The 13613-nt window shown below is 40.3% G+C and overlaps 1 protein-coding gene across 6 annotated transcripts in view; it reads left to right on the top strand.

Annotated features, from left to right (window-relative positions):
* Window positions 1-13613, top strand: part of PHF8 (PHD finger protein 8) — a 96639-nt gene that overhangs the window by 80265 nt on the left and 2761 nt on the right. For all 6 annotated transcript variants that reach the window (XM_045995499.1, XM_045995498.1, XM_045995497.1 and 3 more), the window contains 2 exons: window positions 4241-4350; window positions 12452-12788. In XM_045995499.1, the coding sequence (XP_045851455.1) occupies window positions 4241-4350; window positions 12452-12788 (447 nt within the window). The remainder of the gene's footprint in view (window positions 1-4240; window positions 4351-12451; window positions 12789-13613) is intronic.

Here is a 13613-nt window from a genome sequence, read left to right as displayed (position 1 = left end):
TTCAGTGTTTAGTTGTGATCTCTCCTCTTTCATTCATGATTTTATGTATTTGGGTCCTTTCTCTTTTTGATAAGTCTGGTTAAGGGTTTATCAGTTTTGTTAATTCTTTCAAAGAACCAGATCCTCATTTCGTTTATCTGTTCTACTGTTTTTTTTTTTAAATTTCTATATCACTTATTTCTGCACTGATCTTAATGATTTCCCTTCTGCTGGCCTTAGGTTTTATTTGCTGTTCTTTTTCCAGTTCCTTTAGGTTTAAGGTTAGGTTGTGTGTTTGGGACTTTTCTCAATTCCCGAGGATGGCCCGTATTGCTATATACTTCCCTCTTATGACTGCCTTTGCTTTGTCCCAAAGGTTTTGGACTGTCATGATTTCATTTCCCTTTGCTCCCATGTATTTTTTAATTTCTTCTTTAATTCCTGGTTAACCCAGTCATACTTCAGTATGATGCTCTTTAACTTCCATGTGCTTGTGGTCTTTCCAAATTTTTTCTTGTGCTTGTCTTCAAGTTTCATAGTGTTGTGGTCTGAAATATGCATGGTATGATCTCGGTCTTTTTGTACTAGTAGAGGGCTAATTTGTGACACAGTGTGTGATCTGTTCTGGAGAATGTTCCATGTGCACCCAAGAAGAATGTGTATTCTGCTGCTTTAAGATGGAATTCTCTGAATATATCTGTTAAGGCCACCTGGTCCAGCCTGCCTCTTAAAGCCATTGTTTTCTTGTTGAACTTCTGCTTAGATGATCTGTCCATTGCTGTGAGTGGGGTGGTTATAGTCCCCTAATACTATTACATTATTGTCAGTGAGTTTCTTTAATTTTGTTGTTAATTCACTTATATATTTGGCTACTCCTGATTTAGGGGCATAAATAGTTACATTTGTTAGATCTTGTTGGATAGACACCTTTATTGTAATATAGTGCCCTTCTTTATCTCTTGTTACCGTCTTTGGTCTAAAATCTAGGTTGTCTGGGCATGCCTGGCTGGTTGAGCTGGTGGCTTAGTCAGTTAGGCATCTGACTCTTGATTTTTGGCTTGAGTCATGATCTGAGTGTTGTGAGATCAAGCCCCACATTGGGCTCTGTGCTAGGCATGGAGCCTGCTTGGGATTCTTTCTCTCTCTCTGTCCCTCCCCCTCCTCCAAAAAAATCTAGTTTGTCTGATGTATTTATGGCTACTCCAGCTTTCCATTAGCATGGTGGATGGTTCTCCACCCCCCACATTTAATCTGGAGGTGTCTTTGGTTCTAAAATGAGTCTCTCGTAAGTAGCATATTGATGGCTTTTTTTTTTTCAATCCAGTCTGATACCCTGTGCCTTTTAATTGGAACATTTCGTCTATTTACATTCAGAGTAATTATTGATAGATATGAATTTGGTTGTCATTGCATTACCTGTAAAGTTCCTGTTCCATTTTAGTCTTTGTTGCCTTCAGTCTCTCTTTCCTGCTCAAAGTGTCCCACTTAATATTTCTTGCAGAACTGGTTTAGTGTTCATGAACTCCCTTAGTTTTTGCTTGTCCTAGAAACTCTATATCTCTGTCTATTCTGAATGACAGCCTTGCTGGATAAAGTAGTCTTGGCTGCATATTTTTCCCACTTAGCAGTATGTATCATGCCACTTCTTTCTGGCCTGTTGTGTTTCTGTGGACATGTCAGCTGATAACCTTATGTGTCTATCCTTGTAGGTTAAATAGCTTTTATCCCTAGCTTCTTTCAGAATTCTCTCTTTATCTTTGTATTTTTCAAGTTTCACTGTCATGTCTTGGTGATGGCCTGTTTTTGTTAATTTTGAGGGGAGTTCTCTGTGCCTGTTTCCTTCCCAAGATTAGGGAAGTTCTCAGCTATAATTTGTTCAAATAAACAGACCTACTACCCCATTTTCCCTTTGTTCTTTTTGCTTCAGATCATTTTTGAACAAATACTGCCTTTAAAGAAGGGACTTCAGCCTCCTGAATTGCTTATTCTAGAATCTGCATACTACTTACACAGAAAGGTTTTAATAATAATAGAATAATAATAATAATGTTTTAATAATAATAACAATAATAATGTTTTAATAATAACAATAACAACAACAGCAGCAGCAGCTAACCAACCAAGGAATCTTCAAATCTAGGTTGATACCACTACCACCTCTTTTATTCTGTGATATTGACTTTTTCTTTTCTTTTTTTTTATTTTCAGCGTAACAGTATTCATTGTTTTTGCACCACACCCAGTGCTCCATGCAATACGTGCCCTCTCTATTACCCTCCACCTGGTTCCCCAACCTCCCACCCGCCGCCCCTTCAAAACCCTCAGGTTGTTTTTCAGAGTCCATAGTCTCTCATGGTTCATCTCCCCTTCCAATTTCCCTCAACTCCCTTCTCCTCTCCATCTCCCCATGTCCTCCATGTTCTTTGTTATGCTCCACAAATAAGTGAAACCATATAATACTTGACTCCCTCTGCTTGACTTATTTCACTCAGCATAATCTCTTCCAGTCCTGTCCAACATTGACTTTTTCATTAATTAAAAATAGAATAGTACAATAAATTCCCATACAACCACCACTAACAATTAATAGTTATCAAGATTTTGCCACGTTTGATTCATCTATTATTTCCCTTTTTTCAAAATTGTTCTTTAAAGCACATTCTACATATTTTGTCATTCCCTGCTCTCAGTATACTTTAATGTGCATCTCTAAAAATACATTTTCTCATATAACCACAATCCTGTTATCATACATAACAAAATTAGCAATAATTTGATAATTCCTGCACATTATCTAATCCTAAATCCATAATAAAATTTCCTCAATTGTCTAACCATAAAAAGGTATCTTTACAGTGGGTTTGTTTACATAAGGATGTAACAGAGTTTGCATAGCATTTGGCTGTCATGTCTTTTGAGTCTCTCTTAATCTAGAGCATACCCCCCTTTTTTGTTTTGTGCTATTTATTTCTTATAAAAAGTAATATAATTGTCCTATGACCCATCCCACCTTCTAAATTTGTTTGTTTACTTCCTTGTGACAGTGTCTTTTTAATAAAACTAGGGCAGTTATCTTGTAGAATATCTGACTGTTTTCTTGTGGTATCATTTAACTCGTTCTCTTCTCTCTGTTTCCTAAAAACTGGAAGTAATATGAAGCACTTACTTGATTTTAGATCTTTGGCAAAACTACTTCCAAGGTGATGCTGTGAATTTCATATCGCATTGCATCAGGAGGTACATGAAGTCAGTTGTCTCACTATTAGTAATAATCAAGTTAAAACTTAGTTAAGGAGGTGATATGATCTCACCATTGTAAAGTTAGTTTTTTCCTTGTTGAGACTAGCAAGTAGTATGTATGTAATAGTTTGGTACTGTGTCACTATCCAGGTCCCTAGAATCAGTTGTTTTATTAGGGCTTACAAACCTGTGATTTTCCAATTTTGTCATTCTTTCTACATTTATTAGCTAGCATTCTTCTGTAAATAGGAGCTTTCCTTCATCATCTAGGGCTGTTTCGTAAAATATACTTGCTGTGTAAAATGTGGGATAAATAACTATTTTTTAAAAAATAACTCCTTTTTGATTCAAGGTTGTTAAGGCACTATAAAAGGGTCATACAAGAAGACAGTCTTCGTCAGGAGCTCGTAGCCTGTTGGGCTGGCAAAATAACATGTGCACAACAGCATGTCAAAGTTAGGGAATGAGACAGGATGGTGTGGTGCTATATATGAAGTGACTGGTATACATCTGAAGTTCAGAGAGGGAGAGGCCAATGTGAGCAAGACAGGTCCTAGATGTTTGTGTATAAAAGGTTAATTTCAGCTTACCTTTGAAGGACGGTCAGGTTTTGAAGAGGTGGCCAAAGGAAACAGGGTACTGTAGGTAATGTGGATGGTGAGGATGAAAATAGAAAGAGGATGAGCTGTACATATTCTGGAGATAGAATAAGGAATCCATTCTGTCTAGAAAAGCTGAGAATATGGATGTGGAAATAAGGCTGAGGAGGTGGGTAAGCCAGGAGCAGGACATGGACAACGTTAAATGCCAGTTTAGGAAACTTAACTTTTATCCTATAATCATTGTATGCTTTGTGTACTTCGAGCATTTGTAAATTAGCTTCTTACCTGATAGGAAACAAAATCAGACTTTGTAAAAAGCTAGAAGCTGGGAGACCAATGAGACCATCTTTGGGGGAGGCTCAGAGGTAGGGAATATGCTTGACATTCAGATAAATGTTTTCGTCCTGTTTCCTCTGCAGCCCGTGTGACCCCAACTCTACCAAAGCAGGACCGTCCTGTGCGTGAGGGGACCCGGGTAGCTTCCATTGAGACAGGGTTGGCTGCAGCAGCTGCGAAGCTAGCCCAGCAGGTAGGTGCTGACACCCAGGCAGTGGCCCTGCTACTGATCCCAGTGTGCCTTTGGGACAAAAACTAGAAATGTCTCAGAGGCTATTGTTGGGAGCCAGCGGAGACCAAGCAGGCCAACTTCTCTCTGTCCTTGAATGAGAACATTTGCCTTCAGATGAAGCCCTGAGGAGGTTACCAGTTGAATATATTTGAGTTCTCAGCCTCCCAATCAGTATCAGAATTTATTTTTTTGGGGAGAGGCTTTCCTTGTCCTCTATACCAAATATTACTTTTTTAGTTTAAATTCAATTAGCCAACATATAGTACATCATTAGTTTCAGATGTAGTGTTCAGTAATTTATCAGCTGTGTTTAATACCCAGTGTTCATCATATCATATACCCTCCTTAATGCCCATTACCTAATTACCCCATTCCCCCATCCAACTCCCCTACAGCAGCCCTCAGTTTATTTCCTATAGGTAAGAGTCTCTCATAGTTTTTCTCCCTTTCTGATGGCTTCCCATTCAGTTTTCCCTCCCTTCCTCTATGATCCTCTATGCTAGTTCTTATATTCCACGTATGAGTATTTTGCTTGGGTCATGGTTGACATTTTTTATTTTGTTCTCTTGTTCATCCATTTTTCTCTGGGCAAAATGACTAGAAGGAGGAATTCACAACAAAAGAAAGAACTAGAAGTATACCAAATGTTATTGCCTTAATATTTAGCCCCTACTTCCCAAGAAAACTTCACCCACTGGTTTTTGTCCTAAAGGGTCACTTCACTAGAACCAACTCGACCTCCTAGCAGGTTACAGTTTGCAAAGTTCTTTAATGTGTGTACTGTGCTCAGCAACCCTGGGAGCAGTTAGAGTTGAATTTTCTGATTCTCTCCTTATTAACATCCCCTTGGCTCCTTTGGCAACATCCTATTGCTTAGAGCATTTACTGAGCATCTGCTTTGCGCTAGGTACTTCCATGTACAATGTTTCGTATAATCTGCCCAGTAGCCCTGTTCAATAGGTGATATTTTCATCATTTTGCAGGTGAAGAAAATGAGGCTCTCTTTAAGTGACTAGTCCAGGATAATACAGCCAGTAAATGGAGGAGACAAGATTCAAACTCATATCCTCTACAAATTTCCTGTTACTTGATATTTCAATAAAATAGTTAAATGTTTATATAATTTAATAATTATATCCTATTTAAATAAAATTTAATAGAATGATGTTTTTAATATGCTGTTATATGGATCTCTAGAGTTGCTTAGAAATGTCTCAGTGGCTGTTGTTGGGAGCCAGCAGAGACCAAGCAGACCAGGCAGGCCTTCTTTAACCAGAACTTCTGTTATGTATATCCTGGTGCCATCTAAGATGTAATTTGGAAAAAAAGGGAGGGAGGGGGGGTTTTACTCTTTTAAATAAACAGATAAATTAATTAAAGGTGTGAAAACTACTAGTGCCTTCTAAGGAGCTCACTTCTGTTCGGTTTGGTCAGGGATGACCTCAAAGAAGAAAATTTGAAATTTGGGAGTGGTTTGGCAGGCTTAGCTTTTAGAAGGAACAGGGAGGCATCCCAGGAGAAGGGAAATCCTTGGCAAAGCACCCAAGGACCTGGTCTGTAGTCACCTCTCCTCCCTAACCTCCTACCAGCCCCTCATGCACATGTTTTGCACCAGCCATACTATTGCACTGTGGTGCTTGTAGTTCACTTAGTGTACATCACATCATCTCATGTCTCTGTGCCTTTGCACAGGTTGTTCCCTCTGCCCATTGGGGATCATCCCTTTCAGATGCCTTACCTAACACTCTTTCATACCACCTACCACCAGTTTATTTCAGTAGCCTTCTGTGCTTCTGTAGTATTCTCTCATGGTACTTTTAAGTATGCTTTCCTTATTATTATTACAGTCCCTTATTATTCCTTATTATTATTACAGTCCCTTATTAAACTGTAAGTGCCTCAAGGGTGCGGGTATATCTAATTTAACTTGATATCCCCACTATACTAAACGTGTTTAATCTGTTTTGGGCGAGTGAGTGAATGGATGCATGAATGAATGAGCAGATCTTTCTGCGTTGGAGGCTGCATGGTGGGAACTGGGGTAAGATAGATTCAGATTAACAAAGGGATTGTAGAGCCAGCCTGCCTGAGTTCGAATCCTCACTCTACCACTTTAGCACATTACTTGATTTCTCTGTGCCTCAGTTTCCTCATGAACTTTGAGGATTAGATGAGGTAATGTGTGGGAAAGCTGTGAGCACGGCACTTGCCGCAGAGCAAAGTACTATAGATGTGTTAGTTTTTCAGTGTTATCATTATGGATTATCGGGTAAGTATGAATTACCAAACATGAATGTCAGTTATGCCAACAGATTTTTTTTTCCTTCAGGACCCAAATAATTTTTAGTTTTATTGCAAATTCTGTACCAATTACAGGGGATGAGTGGTGGAGTGGTTATATCCCTACAATGGATTACAATTCAACAACACAAATGACTTGCTTTTCTCCACTACTATTACCCAACAGCCCATGATTATTTTTTTAAACATATATCACTTTATTTTTTTTTCTTTTCAGCATAACAGTGTTCATTGTTTTTGCACCACACCCAGTGCTCCATGCAACACGTGCCCTCACTAATACCCACCACCTTGTTCCCCCAACCTCCCATCCCCTGCCCCTTCTAGACCCTCGGGTTGTTTTTCAGAGTCCATAGTCTCTCATGGTTCACCTACCCTTCCAATTTCCCTCAACTCCCTTCTCCTCTCCATCTCCCCATGTCCTCCGTATTCTTTGTTATGCTCAACAAATAAGTGAAACCATATGATAATTGACTCTCTCTGCTTGACTTATTTCACTCAGCATAATCTCTTCCAGTCCCGTCCATGTTGCTATAAAAGTTGGGTATTCATCCTTTCTGATGAAGGCATAATACTCCATCGTGTATATGGACCACATCTTCCTTATCCATTCATCCGTCGAATGGCATCTTGGTTCTTCCCACAGTTTGGCAACCGTGGCCATTGCTGCTATAAACATTGGGGTACAGATGGCCCTTCTTTTCACTACATCTGTATCTCGGGGTAAATACCCAGTAGTGCAATTGCAGGGTCATAGGGAAGCTCTATTTTTAATTTCTTGAGGAATCTCCACACTGTTCTCCAAAGCGGCTGCACCAACTTGCATTCCCACCAACAGTGTAAGAGGGTTCCCCTTTCTCCACATCCTCTCCAACACACGTTGTTTCCTGTCTTGCTAATTTTGGCCATTCTAACTGGTGTCAGGTGGTATCTCAATGTGGTTTTAATTTGAATCTCCCTGATGGCTAGTGATGATGAGCATTTTTTCATGTGTCTGATAGCCATTTGTATGTCTTCGTTGGAGAAGTGTCTGTTCATATCTTCTGCCCATTTTTTGATACGATTATCTGTTTTGTGTGTGTTGAGTTTGAGGAGTTCTTTATAGATCCTGGATATCAACCTTTTGTCTGTACTGTCATTTGCAAATATCTTCTCCCATTCCGTGGATTGCCTTTTTGTTTTGTTGACTGTTTCCTTTGCTGTGCAGAAGCTTTTGTTCTTGGTGAAGTCCCAAAAGTTTATTTTCGCTTTTGTTTCCTTTGCTTTTGGAGACATATCTTGGAAGAAGTTGCTGTGGCTGATATCGAAGAGGTTACTGCCTATGTTCTCCTCTAGGATTCTGATGGATTCCTGTCTCACACTGAGGTCTTTTGTCCATTTTGAGTTTATCTTTGTGTACGGTGTAAGAGAATGGTTGAGTTTCATTCGTCTACATATCGCTGTCCAGTTTTCCCAGCACGATTTATTGAAGAGACTGTCTTTTTTCCACTGTATATTTTTTCCTGTTTTGTCGAAGATTATTTGACCATAGAGTTGAGGGTCCATATCTGGGCTCTCTACTCTGTTCCACTGGTCTGTGTGTCTATTTTTATGCCAGTACCACGCTGTCTTGGTGATCACAGCTTTGTAGTAAAGCTTGAAATCAGGTAACGTGATGCTGCCAGTTTTATTTTTGTTTTTCAACATTTCCTTAGCAATTTGGGGTCTCTTCTGATTCCATACAAATTTTAGGATTATTTGCTCCAGGTCTTTGAAAAATACCAGTGGAATTTTGATTGGAATGGTGTTAAAAGTATAGATTGCCCTAGGCAGTATAGACATTTTAACAATGTTTATTCTTCCGATCCAAGATCATGGGATGCTTTTCCATCTTTTTTTTTTAAATTTGTTTATTTTCAGCATAACAGTTTTCATTGTTTTTGCACCACACCCAGGGCTCCATGCAGTACCGTGCCCTCCCTATTACCCACCACCTGGTTCCTCAACCTCCCACCCCCCCGCCCCTTCAACACCCTCTGGTTGTTTTTCAGAGTCCATAGTCTCTCATGGTTCATCTCCCCTTCCAGTTTCCCTCAACTCCCTCTCCTCTCCATCTCCCCATGTCCTCCGTGTTCTTTGTTATGCTCCACAAGTAAGTGAGACAATATGATACTTGACTTTCTCTGCTTGACTTATTTCGCTCGATGCTTTTCCATCTTTTTGTGTCTTCTTCAGTTTCTTTCATGAGTGTTCTGTAGTTCCTCGAGTACAGATCCTTTACGTCTTTGGTTAGGTTTATTCCCAGGTATCTTATGGTTCTTGGTGCTATTGTAAATGGAATCGATTCTCTAATTTCCCTTTCTGTATTTTCAGTGTTAGTGTATAAGAAAGCCACTGATTTCTGAACATTGACTTTGTATCCTGCCACGTTACTGAATTGCTCTATGAGTTCTAGTCATTTGGGGGTGGAGTCTTTTGAATTTTCCATATAAAGAATCATGTCATCTGTGAAGAGAGTTTGACTTCTTCCTTGCCAATTTGGATACCTTTTATTTCTCTTTGTTGTCTGATTGCCGTTGCTAGAACTTCTAATACTATGTTGAACAAGAGTGGTGAGAGTGGGCATCCTTATCGTGTTCCTGATCTCAACAGGAAGGCTGCAAGCTTTTTCCCATTGAGGATGATATTTGCTGTGGGTCTTTCATAGATAGATTTTATGAAGTTCAGGAATGTTCCCTCTATCCCTATACTTTGAAGTGTTTTCATCAGGAACGGATGCTGGATTTTGTCAAATGCTTTTTCTGCATTAATTGAGAGTACCATGTGGTTCTTTTCTCTTATTGATTTGTTCTATCACATTGATTGATTTGTGAATGTTGAATCATCCTTGTAACCCAGGGATGAGTCCCACCTGGTCATGGTGGATAATCTTTTTAATGTGCTGCTGGATCCTGTTTGCTAGGATCTTGTTGAGATTCTTAGCATCCATATTCATCAGTGATATTGGTCTGAAATTCTCCTTTTTGGTAGGGTCTTTGCCTGGTTTGGGGATCAGGGTAATGCTGGCTTCATAAAAAGAGTCTGGAAGTTTTCCTTCTGCTTCAATTTTTTGGAACAGCTTCAGGAGAATAGGTGTTATTTCTTCTTTGAAAGTTTGATAGAATTCCCCAGGAAATCCATCAGGTCCTGGGCTCTTGTTTTTTGGGAGGTTTTTGATCACTGCTCTAATCTTGTTACTAGATATTGGTCTATTCAGGTTGTCTGAATATTCAGGTTGTTTCTTCCTGGTTCAATTTTGGGAGTTTATCGTTTTCCAGGAATGCATCCATTTCATCTAGGTTGCTTAGCTTATTGGCATATAACTGTTGATAATAACTTCTGATGATTGTTTCTACTTCCTTGGTGTTAGTTGTGATCTCTCCCTTTTCATTCGTAATTTTATTAATTTGGGCTTTCTCTCTTTTCTTTTTAATTAGTGTTATGCCAACAGATTTTTGAGCAAGGTTTGGCAAGGTGTAAGTGGTCCTGTCCTAAGATGGTCTAGTCTTCAGTGAGGGAATCTGGATGAATTATACAAGGAGATTGGCAATGACAATAGAAAAATTTAGACTGTGTGATCTAGGTGTGAATAGATAATTTCTGGATTCAGATGAGAGAAATGGGGGCAGAGGGGCGCCTGGGTGGCTCAGTGGGTTAAGCCGCTGCCTTCGGCTCAGGTCATGATCTCAGGGTCCTGGGATCAAGTCCCGCATCAGGCTCTCTGCTCAGCAGCGAGCCTGCTTCCCTCTCTCTCTCTCTGTCTGCCTCTCTGTCTGCTTGTGATCTCTCTCTGTCAAGTAAATAAATGAAATCTTTTAAAAAAAAAAAAAGGATTGGGGGCAGAAATGTACTTTCTGGTATGGGTGGAATAGCAGTGTGGTTGAGAAAGAGATTCTGAAGCCGATGGCTTAGGTCTGAATCCCAGGTTGGTCACATATTGGTCCTATAACCTTGGAAAAATGACTTAATCTCCCTGTGCCACAGTTTCTTCTCCTAAAAATGGGATTTTCATTCTTTCTCCTCATACTTCTTCTGAGTATTAAATGAATTAAATTATAGAACAGTACTTGGCATTTATTACTAATATTATTATCCCCCAGAAATTCCTATGAAAGCTACAGCCTGTCAGATCTTCCGAAGGCAGGAGTAGGCCCATGTTGCCAAGGCAAAGAAATGTAATCACTGAGTTGGTCTGTGTGGCTGTGCAGCATTTCAGAAGGTGAAGTCATTCACATGCTCTCAGCACCACCTTTCCAGGTTCTCAGGGCTCCAGATGCCCACTATACAGGTACCCACTACACAGTGGATAGTAGATCCATAAAGCAATGGATGGATGAAATCCAAGGTATTGGGAAAATTGACACAACTCCTTATTCACCCCTCCCATCCAGAACTGAGGTTTTTAAGACCCAGTGACCTGGAGGATTGCCAAGTCCTCTATTAAAAGAAAAAAACAACCAGGTGGTGGGTAATTGGGAGGGCACGTACTGCATGGAGCACTGGGTGTGATGCCAAAACAATGAACACTGTTATGCTGTAAATAAGCAAATAAAAATAAATAAATTAAAAAAAGAACACACACACACACAAAAAAAAAACAGCAAGAGGAAGAGAAACCATTGTAAGAGATGAACATAGAATAATAGTTTTCTACTTGTTGAGTACTCATTATGTGCTATGTGTTTTTACATCATTATTTAATCTTTCTGGCAACCCTAAAAAACATTTATTTTGCCCATTTTACAGATAAGGCGATTGAGATTCACAAAGGTTAGTAAGTAACTTGACAAAGGTCATCCCGTTTAGGGAGCACAGACCTAGATTTGAACCCAAGTTTTTTTCATTCCAAAGCTACTACTCTTTCACTCCCAGAGGTCCATTTTTGAGAAGTGTGCAGGGTGGGTATTCAGATAGACCTGGCTGAATCCTAGACCCAACAACTTTTCACCTGTGAGGCTTTGGGCTCAACTTATTAATATCCCTATACCTCAGTTTTCTCCTCTATAACTTGAGAGATTTTCCTTCTCATGGCTACTATGAGGAGTAAATGAAGTGTACAGTTAGCCCTTTTACAACATGGGTTTGAACTATGTAGGTTTAAACATCGATTTGTTTTTATTATAGTAGTAGATTTTTTTTTATTATAGTAGTACTATGAATGTATTTCCTCTCCCTTATGATTTTCTTAATATTTTCTTTTCTCTGCTTTACCTTATTATAAGAATACATTTAACATAACAAAATATATGTTAATCAACCATTTATGTTATTAGTAAGGCTTCTAATCAACAGTAGGCTATTAGTAGTTAAGTTTTGGGGATGTCAAGTTAAATGTGGATTTTTCGCCCACATGGGAGGGGCAGTATCCCTAACCCCTATGCTTTTCAAGGGTCAGCTGTATAAAGGGCCTTAGCTGCTGTCATAAATTCAGCTATTATTAGAGGTGTCCATTGTCCACTTCATAAATGGTAGTGCTAGGACCAAAACCCAAGTCTCTGAATTCATTTACCCTTTTGTTACCACTGTACTGATTCATGGCAGTGGTAACTTAAGGATGGATGGTACCAAAGAGATGATCTTAGGTGTTAGAAGGCCTGTGCCTTGTGTGTACATACATCCAGTCTAGACTTGGGGTGGGGGTGGGCTGCAGGACCACACTGACCAGTGTCTAGTTTCCTTTCTGGGCAATTATCTTCTTTTCTCCACTTCTGAATTTTCTCCTTCCACTTGGCTTGTATTTCAGGAGCTGCAGAAAGCCCAAAAGAAGAAATATATCAAGAAGAAGCCTTTACTGAAGGAGGTAGAACAGCCTCGCCCTCAGGAGTCCATTCTCAGTGTGGCATCACCAGCTCCAACTCTGGCCACTACACCCCAGCTTCTCACCTCCTCCTCGCCCCCGCCTCCTCCTGAGCCTAAACAAGAGGCCCTCTCAGGGAGTCTTGCTGACCACGAATATACTGCTCGTCCCAATGCCTTTGGTATGGCCCAGGCAAACCGCAGCACCACACCCATGGCCCCTGGTGTCTTCTTGACCCAGCGGCGCCCTTCAGTTGGCTCCCAGAGCAATCAAGCAGGACAAGGTATGATGGCCATATGGTTGCAAAACTGAGAAGGATCTTAGGGTCACCAGCTCCAAACCCTAAGCACTCTGGTAGATGGGAATACCTGGGAGAGATACTGATGGCCAACCTCAGATGCTTGGATTTGATCTCTTAGGCCATGAAGAGACATTAACTGGTGCTAAACAGGAATTTCAGATGTGGGTTTAGAAGGAGCCTTCTGGTAACCAGAGGGTGGGCTGCAGGTGGGAAGTCTAGGGAAGAGGCATATACATAGGTTCAGGCTGCAGTGAAGAGAGGCTGAGGCTATAGCAGAGGGAACAGAGAGGGAGGGGATAAATTGATCAAATATAGAGGAGGTCATATGGGACCTGAGAGGTGATTTGATGTGTGAAGAGAGAGGAAGAGGCGATGGGATGAGTACTTAATCCCCCCTTTTCCTTATTTGGCCCTCAAAGCCCAGTCCTTAGAGCATGCAGCTCAAGGGTGGTCAGGTCAGTGTGGCATTGGGTAATGAGGATGGGCGTTTCTTTCTTTCTTTTTTTTGAAGATGGGGGTTTCTAATGAAAAAAGGCCCTGGGGATAGCACCTTCTGGGACACCAAATATAATCACTAACCAGGCTCTTAGGTAATAACAGTGCTCAGGATAAGAGGACAGGGAGGCATAACCACAGCCCCACAGAATTTAGGAAGGAAAATGATTGGGACCAAAGAAATCTGAGGAAAAGGAACCAGATAGACTAACCAGGAAATCGATAGCTGCTGCAGGAGGTCATAGGAAGAAGAACCAAGTCATGTGGTATTGGATGGAAGCAGTTAAGGAGGCCTTCGTGCCCAAGATGTGC

Source organism: Meles meles, chromosome X (genome assembly GCF_922984935.1).
Source record: "Meles meles chromosome X, mMelMel3.1 paternal haplotype, whole genome shotgun sequence".
Lineage (NCBI taxonomy): Eukaryota > Metazoa > Chordata > Mammalia > Carnivora > Mustelidae > Meles > Meles meles.
This window is presented reverse-complemented; position numbering and strand designations above follow the sequence as displayed.